The sequence below is a fragment of the Schistosoma haematobium genome, chromosome ZW (genome assembly GCF_000699445.3).
Source record: "Schistosoma haematobium chromosome ZW, whole genome shotgun sequence".
Lineage (NCBI taxonomy): Eukaryota > Metazoa > Platyhelminthes > Trematoda > Strigeidida > Schistosomatidae > Schistosoma > Schistosoma haematobium.
Genome location: NC_067195.1, coordinates 61,534,425 through 61,553,748, shown reverse-complemented (window position 1 = coordinate 61,553,748; position 19,324 = coordinate 61,534,425). Strand labels below are relative to the sequence as shown.

At 35.5% G+C, this 19,324-nt stretch overlaps 1 protein-coding gene across 1 annotated transcript in view; it reads right to left on the bottom strand.

Annotated features, from left to right (window-relative positions):
- NIM1_1 (G2-specific protein kinase nim-1) overlaps nt 1–12,862 on the bottom strand; it is a 51,821-nt gene extending 38,959 nt beyond the window's left edge. The window contains exons 1-2 of the mRNA XM_051211967.1: nt 12,084–12,862; nt 10,616–10,889 (exon numbers count right to left, since the gene is read on the bottom strand). Coding sequence (XP_051072097.1) covers nt 10,616–10,889; nt 12,084–12,416 — 607 coding nt within the window. The 5' untranslated portion in view covers nt 12,417–12,862. The remainder of the gene's footprint in view (nt 1–10,615; nt 10,890–12,083) is intronic.
- Between the last annotated feature and the right edge of the window lie 6,462 nt (nt 12,863–19,324).

The following is a 19,324-nucleotide window of genomic DNA, read 5'->3' as shown; positions in this document are numbered from 1 at the left end:
ATATCGAAATTTTGTTAACCATCGTCTCATCAGTTTAACTTTTTTGAAAACAAAGTCATGACATAAAGGCAGATGGATTTTCTTAAGTTTTACTGATCATCGTAATGTAGCAAATTTTATGACTGAATAAGATTGATACAGCTACCATTAAATGAATAGCTTGTCTTTTCAACATTATAAGGAATCTTGAATGCCTTATTGTTTTGGTTTGTATAAGGAATTAAATTCTCAGAACTAGAAACTATCAGAGCTCAACAAAAATGATATTTTTATTACTGCCAAACCAACTTGCTGTAAAGTAGAAATAAAATATGGAATGAAGATAGATGCTACCCCTAAACTGACCACGTACATCCATCCATTAAAGCTATTATAAACAACCATTTGTGATGAGCCTAAACAAATCTCGGTGAAATATTACAACAACAAAGAATATATTAATACTCTTTGGTGGTAATAGCAGCTATACCACTAATGAATTTGCTCATCTAAGTTGAAAGTATCACATGTTCACTTTGAGTAGCTCAGGGGTTGATGTGAGTTCCACAGAGTTCATTTATTCTAGTTTGTGATTCTAAAAGATTTTCCGAGTGCTGTATACTTAGAGACCTTATGAAGAGACATTTGTACAATACTCTTCGAGAACAAATATGTATGCAACTGACAATGACTTCAGTCATTAAAAAAGATCAAGACAATTATACTCCTTATTCAAGAAGATGAAATCTTTTTTTCAAGTAGTTTACTAAGTATGTCTTTTTGAGTAGAATTCACATGTGGATTACTTCTGAATAAAACATGAAACAAGGCTATCGGCTTTATACATAACCGATAATGTTACATACATTTTTAAGCAGCCATAATAAGACTGAACAGTAAAAGTCTATTATGTTTTTTGACACTATGTCGTATACGTAAATAGCGTATTTTTATATGGTTATTTATATTTTCTCCAGATGAATAAACAGTACTATATCCCATGTTTGCAAAATATAATAAACAGTCAATTAATTGTAAACACTGTCACCGAAAAGATCAATATCAATTTGATTTCCCCCCTTGAATTTTTTATAATATATATATTCAGTCATACAAGTGACTGAGTTCATAACTTTGAGATTTCATGAGGATTATGTTACTATTTTGTCGTTCAGTACGAAACTTAATATTTACATATTCCAAACACAAAATCCTGTAATGATGGAGAAGATTGGTAGCTCGAAAGAATGCACCTGATTATGTTGCATTTTATAGATGCAGCTGCATGAGGTAGAATGTTTTACGAAAGATTGATAGTAGATATTTTGTCTGTTTTGCGTATTATGAGAGTACTGTAGTGAGTTCTAGTTTATCAGATCATTGTCTGTACGAAACTTCTGTGTGTTTTTAGATTATTATTGTCATCATTTAATATGCAGTTCCAATGGCTTGGATTGCGTCATACTTGTGTTTTCAGCGTTCCCGTGTCTTCTCTATCAATTAAGACATAAAAGGATGAAATTTTATTATCTGATTATTCTTTCCCGTTAAATTTGACACTACAGAATACTTTGTGAAAACTTTCTATTTAGTCTTTCCTGAGGAATATAAATGTATGTAAACAACACGACATGCTCAATTATATCAATGCATACAGATAACAACAAGTATGAATTTTACTCGATAATTGTCAAAAACTGACATCATCTAAACATTGAAGTTTTGATAGGATTCCTGGAATCGTGCCACTCAAACCAATATGAGATCACTAGATATATCGAGACAGATTCAACCAGTTAATGTAAGCATTAGAAGTCAACCAGTCATTTACTCAACAGCCAACAGAACTGTAAACATAGATGAGCAAAATAAAGACTCAGAGGAAACCTTTTTTATTTGAAGTAGAGCCTAGTGATGTTGATCATAGCTATTACGAAATCCACATAATCAAATCACCCAGACTAATGAATACACTACCGTCTAAAGCGATACATTTTGATGAACAATTTTTTAAAGTTACATTTATTTTTTTTCAATAACATATGAATGATGATAAATTTTATCCTATTCAAGTTATTTATATTTGTTAAATATGAAAAAAAATATTGTTTACTTTTAATAAGGTACTTTTACTTGTTATTCATTTTATTATTGTTAAATAAAATCACCTAGACAACTAAATTCACGTTTTCTAATGTATGCGAAAAATGAATATATACAAATGTAATTTATCAAAAACATTGAATTAAAAATTAGCAGAGTCTCGATTTGTTATTTTACTATGCACCTAGGCATATGGAACAATGAAAAGACTGTCTTTGTATCCTAAAATGTTTAATTTTTATCTGTTTTGCGCTTCCTTATTATGAAATTGTGTACATAAATACAACTTCTACTGAAATGATCACTTTTTTACACAATTTCATGGAATATTTTGTCTAGATTAGCCTAAATTTGAAACTCAAATAACAATATGAGGAAGAGTAGAACATCTAAAATCATTTTACTGAATTGTTTTTTTGTGAATTAAAAATTATGTAGAATACAACAATTATTCTGATATATCCCATTTAAACATTAAAATTAAAACATGAAGTTCAGCGAAGGGATCTCTTCTCAACGATTTTATTATCAAGCTGTACAATCGTATATATATGAAAATCTTGTTTTTGTAAAAGTACTAATTCCGTGAGGAAATATGAACACAGTTAATAAAAAAGGTTATAATACTAGATTACGTAATATGAATAATAACAATAACAATAGATTTGGTGAATATAATAAGATGATTAAAATGTCATGGAGGTGTAAAAATAAATATGGTGATATGAGTATTCACGAATAAAACAATGAGAATATAAGACATAAGTAAAGGGGAGAATGCAGTAATAATAATATTAATATTAATAATAATAATAATAATAGGATAATCAAAATAATTAAGGCCAAGGTAACGATAACGATAAAACGTACTTCTTTTGTACGCATGGTTCTGGTTTAAGCTCCTGGATGGTAAGAGCTTCGGCTATTTTTAAAAGTTGGATGCGAAGAAATCTGGGTAGATTTGAACGAATCATATAAACAACCTTAAATTCATTTTTTGGATCTGTAGAATGGTTACAGTCGATTAAGTGTTCAAGTATAGAACTCCTAATTGCTTTCCCTTCCCCCTTATAGAACCAAGCTGGAATATGTTCCTGTATCCGAGTTGAAAGCGAGCGCTGGCTACGGTCAATGTACCTTGCTCCACAAGAGCAGGTGAACTGGTAGATGCATCAGCTAATACTCTTAAAAAGAAATAAGGATTTAATCCTTAGTAAACCTGACAAAGGAGCTGATGTAGTGCTACTTGACCGCCAAGAATATTTGGACAAAATGAAATTAATTCTAGAGGATGGTACTAAATTCTCCAAACTTAAAGCAGTTGATAAAACATTACAAATCGAAAAACAGCTAACAGATGTTGTTAAAATTCTTAAGAATAAGGGGATAATAACCCAAAATTTATATAATCACATACGTCCCATGGGTTCAATCATCCTTCGCTTATATGGACTACCGAAAGTACATAAGCCGGGTTTACCGTTACGACATGTTTCGGATATGTCGGATTCACCATTCCACAGAATCGCCAAATGGCTAGCGGAAATATTGGAACCAGTTAGAAGGCAAGTATCTAAATTTCCTATTTGTGATACTTTTCTATTTATTGATCGTATTAAGGACGTTAATACTTCCGGAAAACACATGTTATCGCTTGACGTTAACTCTTTGTTCACTAGCGTACCTTTAACCGAAACGATATGTTATATATGTGAGTATATTGATTCCAACAACATAGATCTAGGTTTGCTGATTGAACACTTGAAAGAACTATTTTTTTACGCTATACTTTTAATGTCCAGTTTAGTTTCAATAATGAAATATACAGACAGAGGGATGGGATCGCAATGGGGTCTCCATTGGGTCCGATTTCAGCAGATTGTTTCATGGCAAAACTAGAAAACGACCAACTAAGCTCAATGATCAATCAGTTTCACCTATACGTCAGATATATGGACGACACGTTTATCGTTTGTGACAATAATATTGATTTAGAGGATATTTTACACACCTTTAACTCATGCCACTCTTCTATAGACTTCACGTTAGAAAGGGAATGGGACCAATCAGTTCCTTTTCTCGATGTACGTCTGATGAGAAGGAGTAATGGTTCTTTTAAAAAGATCCATCTTTAGAAAACAAACATGGAATGTACAGCTAACCAACTTCTATAGCTGGGTTCCGTTAAGTAGAAAGAGAAACCTCATCCACTCTTTATGTTATCGAATACGTCAGATATGCAGTAAGGAATGCATTAACGAAGAACTTGAATTCCTCAAGAAAACCTTGACGGAAAATGGTTACCCAGAACGGTTCATAGAAAAGAATATGAATAGTAGTTGTGACAAGAAACCTAGTTGCTCCGTTTCGAAGAAAAACCTTTATATAAGTCTGGAATTTAAAGGTGATCGAACATCAGAAGTAACCAGAAATCGTCTAACAACAACTATCAGAAGAACATTTAATGCAGCTAAATTGCGAATAACCTTCACGAGTAGGAACTTATTTTCTGTGTCCAGAAAAGACAAGCTGCCACGTCTGGTCGCCTCTATGTGCATCTACCAGTTCACCTGCTCTTGTGGAGCAAGGTACATTGACCGTAGCCAGCGCTCGCTTTCAACTCGGATACAGGAACATATTCCAGCTTGGTTCTATAAGGGGGAAGGGAAAGCAGTTAGGAGTTCTATACTTGAACACTTAATCGACTGTAACCATTCTACAGATCCAAAAAATGAATTTAAGGTTGTTTATATGATTCGTTCAAATCTACCCAGATTTCTTCGCATCCAACTTTTAAAAATAGCCGAAGCTCTTACCATCCAGGAGCTTAAACCAGAACCATGCGTACAAAAGAAGTACGTTTTATCGTTATCGTTACCTTGGCCTTAATTATTTTGATTATCCTATTATTATTATTATTATTATTAATATTAATATTATTATTACTGCATTCTCCCCTTTACTTATGTCTTATATTCTCATTGTTTTATTCGTAAATGCTCATCATATCACCTTATTTATTTTTTACATCTCTATGACCTTTAATTATTACGATAAAAGCATTGTAATCATTTTATTATATTCACTAAATCTATTATTATTATTCGTATTACGTAATCTAGTATTATAACCTTTTTTATTAACTGTGTTCATATTTCCTCACGGAATTAGTACTTTTACAGAAACAAGATTTTCATATATATACGATTGTACAGCTTGATAATAAAATCGTTGAGAAGAGATCCCTTCGCTGAACTTCGTGTTTTAATTTCAATATTCTGATATAGTTTGTTTAATAGATTGGGTTTAATCGGACAACCACCGAAAGGCGGAAAACCTTACACAGTTATTTAGCACTAATGTGGGACACCTTAGAAGTGGGTATCCAAAACTCATTAACCGTAACAAAAGTATCACCTATGGCAATAGATAATACCGTAGCATTATGAAGAATTAATTTAAACTATATAAATCGTTGGATTCTGACTTAGTGGTTTGAAAGCCGAATACTCACTGAGAGCCCAAAGAGTCCTTGGTTAGATCCCTAGTGTCGTTTATGCACAGTGATGAGAGGTACCATACTTGCAAGTCAAAGCTGTTTAGTGGCTTCCGTTTTTCAATCATATCTTGAATAAAATCACCCAGTGATGCAAAAAAACTGGACAATCTTTAAAAACCTCTTAGATGAATGTTCTCTTATTGGTTGAGATGTTGATTTAAATGCCAATATCACAACGACTGACCTAAAATTGTTATATTACAGATCATTCTATTGTAATTCACCTATTTATCGACTTTAATAATCTTCCATTTTTAGCCATCCGGTCATTATTATTTTTAAAATGTGTATTTATTGAGTTAAAACTATTTACTAATGGAATAGATAGTTAGTCGTATGAATTACTTACATTTTTTTCAAGACCTATTTGATCTAAGGATAATTTCTTCCGATGAGCGACCTCAAACCAAGAACTATCACAAACCATAAAGCTTCACAAGAATTCATAATCTTTCACTTCAGATGATTTCCAAACTATGAAAACTAACTTACCTGATACCTAGTGGTTTTAAGTGGTTTTTCAGTTGATGCAACATTCTGTGATGAAAATGTTATAACCGAATTCACATATATCTATAAACTTTTTATCATATTATTATAAACACACAAACCATACCTACTTTTATGTAAAAATATGTTCTTTTTCAAGCTTTTAATACAATATTTATGAGACTATGATAACCTTGGCTAATTAAAATTTTAGTTCTAGTCACTCTCTCATTGATCTTATATATATCGCGAGTTTTCACCTACAGAAAACTCTATCAGTATCAAACAATGCTTCACCATTTACACTAAATGGTGATTACAGACTTATCACTCTCATTTTTATCCTGCCTCAAGTGCTGATCATATTCTCTCAATCGGATAACAAGATGGTAACTTCAGTCTTATAAGAGGTCAACCAGAGCCTAAACGGCTTTGATGATAGTGGTTCTAATGCCACGTGGAGTATCATTTTTCTGAGAAAGTAAAATTATGTCTTGTTGATGAGTGATAACCAGCATAAAACCCTATTTCAGTGTTTTCTATCGATCACCTCTATCCACCTAATTTCGAAATCATAAAAGCAATACTTTAAAAAATCTAGAAATCAATGTGGATATTTTAATTTGGGCCCCAGTTGATCTAGAAAAGCTAGAGCACTGATATAGACATTATAAATTATAAAAGCAAATAATGGTTAATATTAAATTACATATACTCTCATCATAGCATAAGTGAATTTAAAGAATGAGTGATTATTTGATTTAATTGAGATTATTTAGGCTTTTTTACAGCATTCCATAAATTCATACAAAACAATAAATACAATTGACAATAACTTTATTGATCATCACTATGGGTTGATCCATCTATATCGCTGACGTAGATACAGAAATTCACTTAACCCTGATATGTTTAGTTTAATGTATACCATCGTATAAATTATAACATTTCAATCGCATACTTAAACGTTATTGTTACTCTGGGTTGATTACCATCGCAGTAGTCTAACAATGTTAAGTTTATTACATACCTTTTCTCAAGTCACTTAACCGGGATGCAATTAATTTTTCTAGTAATGTTTTAAGTAGCAGTGAGCTTAATCGACCTTACTTCGAAAATCGCCCGCTCGCACTTATAATAAATATCTTTAATTTCTAGCTAGAATCTGCAGTTATTGTTAACCATGTAAAAAATACTTTTCGCATTGATACGACCCTATCCTTGTTGTTTTACTGCTAGTCTGTCATTCACAAAGAAAAACGGCCAGATGTGTATCATTTTTTCTAGGGATTAAGAATCATCTTAAGAGAATAACTTCCTAAGCCGCCTCAACCCTGATCTACAGTCCATTACTGTACAATACGTGTTCTTGTAAGGGTTTGCAACTGGCCAAGTGTATTGATTTCAATCAGTGTTGATACTTTTTCATGTTTGTCAATAATCTCACTACGTAACTTTGCGCTCATCAAGGTCCTTCCATTTATATTTCTCACAATAACTAACATGAAAATGGAGCTACTTTCGAACAAAATTTATTTCATCAATAGGGATTAACTATGGTTTACTTGCTTGTAGATAACGTTTTGCGTAAAACGGGATTTATTTTCAAGTAAAAACCTTTCGGAATGTTATTATTTTCATAACTAACCATTTGGAAAAATAAACTTACGAAATATCTAAAAGGAAGTTTACTTTATCGGTGACCTGTACAGTCCACATACAAAGAAACAGAAAAGCATCATGTATTACGTTCCATGGACACTCAAACAGTCATTCCATTGAATCTGAGTGTCAACTGGAAGTAATGATTCGATAGTTCCTTTAATAGTTCAGCCATGCTGTCAAAAATATGTTAGCTGATGCCTGATTTTAGCTAGTGTATAATACCAGTAACGCTATAGGTAAAAATAAATCGATCACTTAATATTTATTTACATGATTCCGTGTGTGACATATTGATGAATATTATCAAATTGGATTTTTGTAACTTTTGAACATCGTTCCGATGGTTTTCCCAAAATGGAATCACAAACCAAAATATATTTACATCTGAAATTTAGTTTAGAAATAGATGAATGGCCACTTTTATAAAAGTATATTTGCTACCGATAGTGATCATACATATTAGTAAACCAGTTTTGTTAAATAAAGAAAAGGTCCCAGCGCTGGAATATCTCTGTGGTCAGCTTATACAATAAACAAGTTCTAACCATAACATGGAGCTCAGTGGAAACTTAGGGAAAACAACAATCAAGTATGAAAGTACGCTTAATTGAGATTAACTTTGGATTTAACACAACTAACTGGTAAACGTTTTTACCATTAAGCACTTCTGCTCTTCATGTGCTTCATTGAGTTGTTATACATCTTCTTATGAATATTCATAAGGCTAAATTAAGTTTGTCGCCCTACTAAATCATACTGTTTTGATTCTTATAGATAGATGATTTTCTAATTCACGAGGTTAACCAGCAGGAAAGAACAAACAACTCGAGATGTATGTTTATTTATCTGTATTATTCATATAGATTATAGGGGAAAAATAATTAAATGGTGCTTTAGATCACAATAGCCCATCTTATTCTAAACAAGGTTTATCACGAAGGTACAATCAGAAGTTTATGGGAATGGTTTATCAATATTAAAATTATTTATAGTTACAGTTTTATCAATATATGGTAGCAATAAATAGCTACTTCGATAGACATCCTAACTCCGGGCTAAGCTATGGTATAGGTATTTAAAATTAAATGAAGCGTTACATTGAAGATTTAGGAAGACCTGCATATCTGAGGGAAAGTACGGAACACACTGAAAAGCTTTTGTGCAACTTGACTATTCGGACTTCTCAGATGAATCAGCCCTTCTATCCCATACACATGAGCAAATACAGGTCAAGACAACTAGTGTAAAAGAAGCTTCAATATCGATGGGCCTCAACATACATAAGAAAAAACAAGATCCTCAAACACAACACAGAGAACACCGATTCATTCACACTTGATGAAGAACTTCTGCAAGAGGTAGAAACTTTTACATATTTGGACAGCCTCGTATAAAAACAAGAAGGATCTAGTGCAGACGTAAGAACAAGGATTGGCATAACACGGACATCATTTCTACAGTCGAAGAACATATACAACTCAAAAAAACTGTCAACCAATATCAAAGTCACAGTCTTTAATACGAATATGAAGATAGTTCTACCGTATGGAGCTGAAACGTGGAGAACTACCACTACCATCATCATGAAATTACAAGTATTTATAAACAATTGTCTAAATAAGATACTGAATGTTCGTTGACTGGATACCATCAGCAACAGCCTACTGTGCGAGAGAACAAACTAGCTCCTACCGAAGCGAAAATTAGGAAAACATGATGGAGGTGGATAGGACATACATTGTGCAAATCATCAGACTGCATAGTAAGGCTAGAGCTAACTTGGAATCCTGAAGAGAAACGGAAAAAGGAAGACCAAAGAACACACTGCACCAAGAATCGGAAGTAGACATAAAGAAGATGAATAGCAAATGTAAAGGATTGCCTATGGCAGAGTTGGATGGAAAATGCTTGTGGGCAGCCTATGCTCCTCCATGAGAAGAAACAGGCGTAAGTCAGTAAGTAGGTTACACTGAAGATCGTTTTTAATATTTCATTAGTAAGGTTATCATTTAAAATATCAATACTGGTGAATGAGAAAGTGATAAAATATCTATTTTTAAAGTGAAAAATAAGAGGCGCTTTTTCATTAATGGGAAACTGTTATCTGCGGTATTGAAAGTCCATTGCTTTCGGTCACTGCCACTAACACACCAAAGAAACCTATTAGAGGCTTTTGTTACTGCTGTTTTTGAGCGTTAAACTGTTTGCCTGATGCCATTACACAAAAATGACCTGAAGATCCTGAATACTGACTGTTATTGCCAACTTTAATGATGAAATGTCAAAAACTTCATCGAATATGAACAACTTATGATACTTTATTATTTAAAGCACTAGAATAACAGTCATATTTGATGCATATAATGTCATTGTTACAAAGCATCATTTGACATTAACTGTGTTTCAGTTTACAACCATTTCAAAACCCAATAGTCAACATGTAGGTATTGTCTCGGTAGTATTACGGAAAATACATCCACAAAGTTTAATACATAAAACTGAAATTCACTGGCTTATTTCTTTGATCTAGTTATTAGTCGTGACTGCATGTGTTATATGATTTTCAGAAGCTGTCGGAAACTAGTAGGGCTTAACTTGAATGTTATTTTAGTTGTGACCCAGTGGTGTTTTTCGTCCTTAGGTTTATTATCGTTATCTACAATGATTAGTAGACATGGGTATATAACTGATTACAATATATTCATATTTGAAATGGCTAAAGTTGATTTGTTTTTGAACAGCAGATAACTATTTTTAAACATCTGCATACTAAGACAATGAAAAATACCGTATTTATTTTTTCAAAACAGCCAAACTTACTATTGACTAAACTATGAAGTGCCAGCTTGACTTTTGAGAAGTTCCCTCTTCCAATATCCAGAACAAATCGATAAAATCCCAATCGTTTTCCAGCACGTATTTCATTCTTATAAGTTGCATCTTTAGAAAACTTTTGACATAATTTCTCGAAAACTGTCAGGCTTTCTGGTTGCTTTTGTACATTTTTTTGATCACTTTTATGAGTAGGATGCCTTTTAAATGAGGAAAACGATTCTGTAGAAACGTGATTAGCATCCGATTTAGTTGAATGACCCTGAAAAAAAGGAATTGAAATAATGTTTTTATATTCTACCTGACCATTAATTATTAGATAAATTAGAGTCAAATATATCTCTAGTTGTTATAGAGACATAAACTAAATAAGTAAAAATATTTCATTACTTCGAACAATTCAGAAGACCAAAATTAATGACACATAAAAACTCACCATATTTCTTGATAAAGGGGCGATGGAAAACTGCCAAGTTTAAACTAATTGATTTGCATACAATTTGGACAAAATACAAATATAGATAGTTGTAGAATACTCATAATCATAGAAGAGTAAATATGCATCGTTTCCGACAGTATGATAGGGTTACTGAAAGTCAGTGCAAATTACGAAGTATCGTTCAACTATTAGCAACTTCATGTCTTATTTAGTTAATTGTCCACAAGAATTTTGAACTTTCCGGACTATTTTCCTGTTTTTCATCAAGAACAGCGGACTGCAGTTCGTTACCAGTAAAGCACTAACTTAAACAGAAACGCATGAAACTTTTATCGAATTAAATTCATTGTACAAAATCAGCACTCCCGTTTTGTGAAAATCTTACATGCTAAACTAAAAAATTTTATTCGGCATAAACTATGATCGTGAAACCTCTTCATTTCGATCCAAGACCAACTCCTATGACGATCCCTTAAAGTATGAACAACGATTATTACAATGTTTCTATGAGAGATGTTCTATTCCCACAGTCCTACAATCCAAACTGCAGCATTTTCAATAATATGACAAGCAATGCAACAAAAGCATACGCCGCCTATTATTTGTTATTTACAGATTAGACATCTCAACTGTCAACTCTCTTCTTTTTGCAAAAATCCTTCATTTCGACCCTATGACTGTATTGTGAATTATTTTTGAGTTGAAATCGCCGCAAAAACTAATGCATTAATATTAGGATTTGTCTTAAATATAGGCTGTGTATTAATATTAATGATGAACATATTCTCACAAATGTAAATTTGTGTTAACGTGTCCTACAGGATGATAATCGAGACATATATCTTCACTCTACAAGTAGAAGTCAGAGATTACTCAATTCGGATACAATGACTATTTCACTAAACATAAGGCCATAGATCACAAGAGAACATGAATGTTAGAATCTGAATAGTGAATAATATGATAGTAATGAGTATAAACTTAGTAGTTAATCTCACATAAAGGTATTAAACTCACGTTCATATAGCCGTTTCTTTCAGGCGGTGTTACAGATCTCTCTTCTAAGCATTGTTTAGCGTATCTGTCTAACCCTTCTACTTCTGAGATTGCGGGTCTTAATTGGCCACCAGGTGCAGCAAGGTAATTATTATTTTGCAATTCGTTATTACGTATATCGACTCCAGTATATTCACGGGATAGCTCATGATAAGACATTTCAGATTCGCACCAGTGGATAGTTAAATTTCGTTCTAACTTGCTATTTTCTCCCTTGCCATTACTCAAAGCACTTCGATTGTGTATAGTTTTCCCATTTTGAATGTGTATTTCACGAGGATAGTTTTTATTCATCTCATAGAAATTATACTGTGTGTGATGAAGGAAGATAAATCATTATGAACAAATGTTCTTCAGATGGTCTAACAAAAGACAATCGTGGCTCAAAGTAATGCTGATTAAGTACAATCAATTATTGAGCTTTTAAAACAAATCAATGCCCTAGGTTATGTTAAAAAGCTTATGAAGACCTTTTCACAATTTTTAGTGAAAAATTCATATAACAGTTCCTTAGCCCCTCAATTTGATCGATTTCAAATGTAAATATAGGTCTTTTATATCAAACGTCAAACTTTATCATGTTGAAGAAGAAGACTATTGGTTGCCTAGGGTCTCTATCTGAGTTATAGTGCGAGCTCCTGACTGTCAGAAAGTGAAATTCTTTTCTAGTTCCTCAAGAACCCAAAATAACGAAGCCTTTATTACTAATAAAGGAGGGAGCGGAATAGCATCTAGAGTAGCTACCCGCAATACCATTGAAATATATTGAAATTTGAACCGCTTTTGATTAGTTTCCACAGGGTACGGTCAATGCTTCCCATGAGAGGAAATTTTTAAGTTTACCAACTCTATCTGCAAATGCATGCACGCATTTCTTCTGGAAAGCGTAATTGTCGTTTGCTACCGAAGTATATCCTGAATTGCTCGGCGTAACTCATGTTTCGTATATTCATCGGCGGATGACAACATAATGCTGAACGGTGATTCACTGTCTAAGCTTGTGTCTGCTTAGTGTAGCAATAAATGAATTCCCAAAATAAATAGCTACGTACGTCTTCGAATTTCGATACTGAATACATTAGCCTTGATGGGCTCACCTAGCTGAAGGCGCTCGGTCATGCATCCTCACCAGATTACGCCATTCTCAACATCCTCTGCAATCGCTAACGACTCTAGATAAGTCAATCCACGATATATTGGTAGCCTATCAAATATATCTTCGAATCTCCTCGCTTCTGTCTTTTGATTTCACTCGGTGGGTACGCTTCATATTAGATGTTACTAGTTAAAGCGTTGTCAAACTCCAAATATCTGTGGTATCTTCACTGGTGAGCCTAACGTGACCTGGTACACCAAATTGTAAACTGTGAGACTTCTCCTTTTTGGAACTCTGTATATTATTACCTTGTATTAATTTTTTTATATATTGTGATAATTTTTCCCGTGTTTTTGATATATTTTTTCTCACCCGTTCATTCTCGTACTTGATATTGCACCATGACAGAACAGACACCCAAGGTACTTAAGTTAAAGACTATGTCCCCACCTTCGTTCCAACTGATTCCCTTCTGGCCAGACAACATCGGAGCCTGGTTCTGATACGCAGAAGCTGACTTCACCGAGCACGGCGTGATCGACACACGCGCACAATTCCTCGCAGTAGCAAAGGCACTACCACGCGAACTCAACAGGTATGTCATACCTAGTATGTTTACTAGTGATGTTTCCGAACCCTACGAAACTCTTAAACGATCTATTCTTGAACGCGGAGACCTAACCGATCGACAAATGTTAGATCAACTCCTTAATAATATCGATCTGCAACACGGTTCAGCGACAGACATGTTGTAAGGAATTAGAGAGGTTATCGGCCTAAGAACCTTCGATGATGGCTTATTCAAACAACTTTTCTTACCCAAACTTCCTCAATGTGTGAAGCTGTGGTTGTCTCGCTTCAAAACAACACCGTAGACGAGCTGGCTGCATCTGCCGACCGCATTTTGGAGATCACCAAATCTCACGCCAAGGTTTCCTCAGTCAAATAAAAATTTCAAGCGATAGAGAATGACATCAAGGAACTATGTCATACGCTGACCTGTTACCTTCGATTTAGTGATGACCGTAAACGGTAACACACCCCGCGAAGAAGTGCTTCACGTAAGCGATCTGTCGCCAGACCACGAGAGACGGATAACCCTGTGTGTTGCTGGTATCGTAAACACCACGAAAAATCTTCTAGAAAGTGTAGAAAATCCTCAGGTTTTCCCAACTCAAAATTGATCGATAAGAAATACATTTCGGGAAGCTTACAAGCCGGCACATGTGGACTACAACCTTAGCGGGAGAACATAGCTGTCTGTTATACGTCACAGATATGATAACGGGAGATCGCTACCTCGTCGATACCGTCTCCACAAATTGGTTTTAAACCTACAGGCGGCAAACGCAAAGCCTATCAATACGTATAGCAAAAGGTATGTTTACCTTAACGTGTGTTAACGTAAACCCATACACTGTATCTTCGTTGTTGCAGACGTTTCTATGCCAATCATTGGTATAGACCTTCTACAACACCATAATCGATTCATCGATACAATTAAACTCACGATAGACCCATTCTGTCAACCAATACTCGGAAGTAATCCTAGATATACCAGCGGCAGCCAAAATTGCCGTATGTAACCAGCAACGTTACACGTCAAATCACGACCACAGTACCAACTGTATTCTCGAAAACACGCCTACTGGCCCCCAAAAAGCTAAGGTTGGTGAAAAACGAATTCGACTACATGATAGACTTAGGTATCACAAAACCGCCAAACAGCTCATGGGCATCTCCGTTGCACATGCTTCCTAAAAAGGACGGCAACGGTTGGCGTCGAAATGGTGACTATCGTCGACTGAATGCGAAAACCATTCCTGATGGTTACCCGTTGTCTCACATTCACGATTTGACAGCTACCTTGAAAGGTACAACTGTCTTTTCGAAAATCGACTTAGTTAAAGCGTATAACCAAATCCTTATGGCTACAGACGATATTCTGAAAACCGCCATCATAACTCCCTTCGAACCGTACGAATTTTCGCGAATGCATCTCGGTTTAAGAAATGCTGCCCAAACATTCCAAAGGTTCATAGAAGACGTTTTTCGAGGTCTCAACTTCGTACATGCGTATGTTGATGACTGCCTAATAGCAAGTTCAGACAGAGAATCTCATCTCCAGCATCCGAATCTTGTTTTCGACCGACTACAAAAACATGGCATTACTGTACACCTTCAGAAATGCCAAATCGGGACTGACTTCCTCGGGCAAACTATAGATGTTCAAAGCATCCGCCCCTGAGAAGCAAAAAGGCGGCTATTCCGGATTACTCAGAACCGACCATCAGTGAGCAAATAGGCACATTTAACGGCCTTGTAAGTTTCTATAGACGTTTCATACCGAAATGCGCGTCACTTGTGAAACCGCCGACCGACCAACTTCGTGGAAATGTGAAGTCCATCAGTTTGGACGATACCGTGCGAAAAGCATTCTCCACAGTTAAGGAAATTATCGCCGAAGCAACGATGCTTGCACATCAGGACACTTAAGCACCTGTAGAATAATGGTCTACTATGATATTAGCACTACTCTAATAATTGACCTAATCCTAAAATTATAGATTTATCATGATATAACTGCCTCATCTATAAGATCTTACATGGAAGTCACATCATCGTCTACACCAACTCATTGAATCTTGACAATCACCAATATATGATGGAGAACAAGCTTAGGCTACAGATATAACAATATATTTATTGTGGATAAAAGATATAAGGTAACATTCGACAGGGTCCACGCCTGCCATCCGATCAACTCCAATTCATTCAACCCATTGTTCCAGCCTTCTCCATCTTTGAGTTTTTCTCCGCGCTAGATGTTGAGCATCTATTTTCCCAGGTCCCTCCCGTTCAGCTTTGAGGACTGTGTGATTAGAGCCCAATGCCACTACACACCCGTTAGACATCACGTTGCCGGCTGTCACGAGAAGATGACTAAATATAGAAAATGGTGTGACTTCCGGGTAAAATCTTATAGATTAGGTAGTCACATCATGACAAATCTACAACGTTATTGTTATAAAAGCAAAGACAAATGTATTAATGCCGAGGTTGACCATAATCCTACAAAACCGCCAAGCAGCCTCAATCACCTTAGAATGATAAGTAACACTAAACTATGGTCCAGGATTTCCTGTCAACTATGACTAAACACCTAATATCTGTTCATCAATATATTTAAGTAAGAATGACTATATATTCACTACTCCTGCGAGGTAGAGTTTCGCTCTGAAATACTTACGTTTTGTACCCTTTATTATAACTCCGAATGGTTTAAGCTATAGGGAGGTCTTCATAAAATACCTCATTTCACTACCACAGCTCAATAGCTCACGGAGATTTGAGATTTACAATACAGCTACCAAATTTTTATGGTCAAATGCATTCGTTTAGTTAAAAGAAGTCTCCCAAGGTAATCAATTTGCGTAGAACATACTGCTTTGCTAGTATACCTAAGCACAACCTAAGAAATGAGGACGGCTGAAACTAGGCTAAAGTAGTTCAAATAGCCTGTTGGATTGTTATTTTATTTTTGAAATATTGATTACCGATGAAAAGTAAACAACAAAAAGTCAAAAGCAAATAATGTCGTAAATGTGATGGTTTTAAATTAGCTGTTTTACTCTCTGTATACAAATAAAAACTTTGTCTAACAGTTATCGTTAGTTCAGATTGGTCAAAGTCGACAGACATACACTTTTACCTTGGTTACGAAGTGAGATATCAAATTTCCAGTTAACGAACACGAAAATATTCGAAGTGATGCATCTGTACAGCTAAAGGTGTACACAGTTAATCATAATGGATATATTCTATTTTTCGATAAATCCACGAGACTAGCCCAGACCGTTGTTTAGTGGCTTCTAAGTTTTTACATAATGAAGATGCCACGAGTATTTGTAGTTTGACAGCGCTTTAACCAGTAACACCTAATATGAAGCGTACCCACCGAGTGAAATCAAAAGACAGAAGCGAGGAGATTCGAAGATATATTTGATAGGCTATCAATATATCGTGGATGGACTAATCTAGACTCGTTAGCGATTGCAGAGGATGTTGAGCACGGCGTTCCCACTCGTGACCTGGTGCAGATGCATGACCGAGCACTTTCAGCTGGGTGAGTCCATTAAAACTAGTATATTCAGCATCGAAATTCGAAGACTTACGGAGCTATTTATTTTGGGGATTTATTTACCGCTAAAGATCAATCACCCCTAGTGAGGTGGTGATGACCCCAAGACGCAGTCAGACAGAAGTTTAAACACGAGTTTGTCGTCGGTAACCACTCTTCTGATAGCTTGCTAGGTTTAGCAGCGTCTAATCGTCTTTTCTTACTATAAGGGACCATGAAGTACAATATAGTAAAAAAAGAGGAAGTACAGTGAAGATTTCGGTTCCTCGTAAAATTCATCGTTCTTTTCATGCCGTCCTGGAAAGAAAAAAATATGTAAGTGCATGTCAAAATACATTTGTGCGTGCGTAAAGCACAAAGCGGGCGAAAAAATGGAAAATAAACTCATGCACACGTAATGGCGGAAAAAGGATTTTCACAATGTGGTTTTTTTGGTATAAAAATATAAATATATACGCATATTAAAATTGGTTTTTTTAAACATCACATATAGTACAAAGAAAAACCGAGATGATATAAAATATCGACTAGAATCTTACGTGCAATAATCGTTCAAATGTTCTGGAAATCTCAATATTCTTCCACAATGCGTCGTTTTAAGATTATTTCCTGATGCCGCCAAAGTATCATCGCGTATGTTGGCTGTCTGTTGAGGCATTATTAGTGTAGGAGTCCTGTAGTGCGACTGCAGCGAAGGAAAATTGTCGTGAATAGGATTTCCATCTAAATACACTACTTTGAGGCGATCGATGCTGATGCTTTCGTTGGTTCCGTTCTTATCGATTATATAGTACTTGGGTTCGCGCTGAAGAACTTTGAAGGGTCTTTCGTATGCTCATTCGAGAGGACATCCATGTAAAATTTGACGTACAAAGACGTGTGTACTACATCGTAAGTCAGGTTAGACGAAAACATCAGTTGACTGCGGTCGACCGAAAACAGGTTTAACCAAACGCATTGCGTTTGTAAGCCTGTTCGTGTAAGAGTTTTGATCCATATTCATCGAAGAAGTTGAAGGATCCACGAATTCTCCTGGAAGTCGAAGTGTCGTCCCATATATGAGTTGAGCTGCAGTGTATCCAATATCAGCTTTCACCGCATTGCGAATACCTAGTAGGACGAGTGGAAGAGCGTCAGTCCACTGTGAAACGTACGCCACTGATAGGGAAACTTTTAGCTGTTGGTGACAGCGTTCTGCCAACCCGTTTGTTTGCGGATGGTAGGCTGTCGTTCGGAAGCGAGTGATTCCTAATAGTGTGGTCAGACAAAGTTAACTTCCAAGATTAAACTGGCGTCCATGGTCTGTAGTAATGGTTGAAGGGCAGTCGAAGTTTGCTACCCATCGTTCGACGAAGGTGCGGGCCACTTTCAGCAGTGATGTCCTTGATAGGTACTGCTTCTGTCCATCAAGTGAAACGGTCTATGCAGGTTAAAAGATAAGAGTACCCATTTGAATCTGATAAAGGTCCCACCAAATCCAGATGGACATGGTCGAAACGAGCATCGGGAGTTTTAAATGAGCCTAAGGAACATTTATTGTGTCTGATGACCATAGATTTTTGGCAGCTTACACAGGAGTGTGCCCACTCCCTCACGTCTTTATTCATGCCAGGCCAGCAAAACCGTTCTGCTATAAGCTTGATGGTTGCACGAACACATGAATGAGAAAGTTTGTGCAACGTGTTGGAGACATTGCGTCGATAATGTTTCGGCACGATTGGGCGATCCCTACCTGTAGATGTGTCACAAAGTAAGGTTTTCTTACCTGTTCCCATCTGTTTGATGTGTAGTTTAAGGGTTGTTGAGGATAACTCGTGCTGAAGATCAGTGTTTTCTTTTTGAGGCTGGGCGAGTTTAAGAAGGTCTATGCCTTGGAAACTGTTCAAGGAAGTTATACGAGACAAGGCATCTGTGACTACATTGTTTGCTCCAGAAATGTGTTGAATATCTGAAGTAAACTGCGGA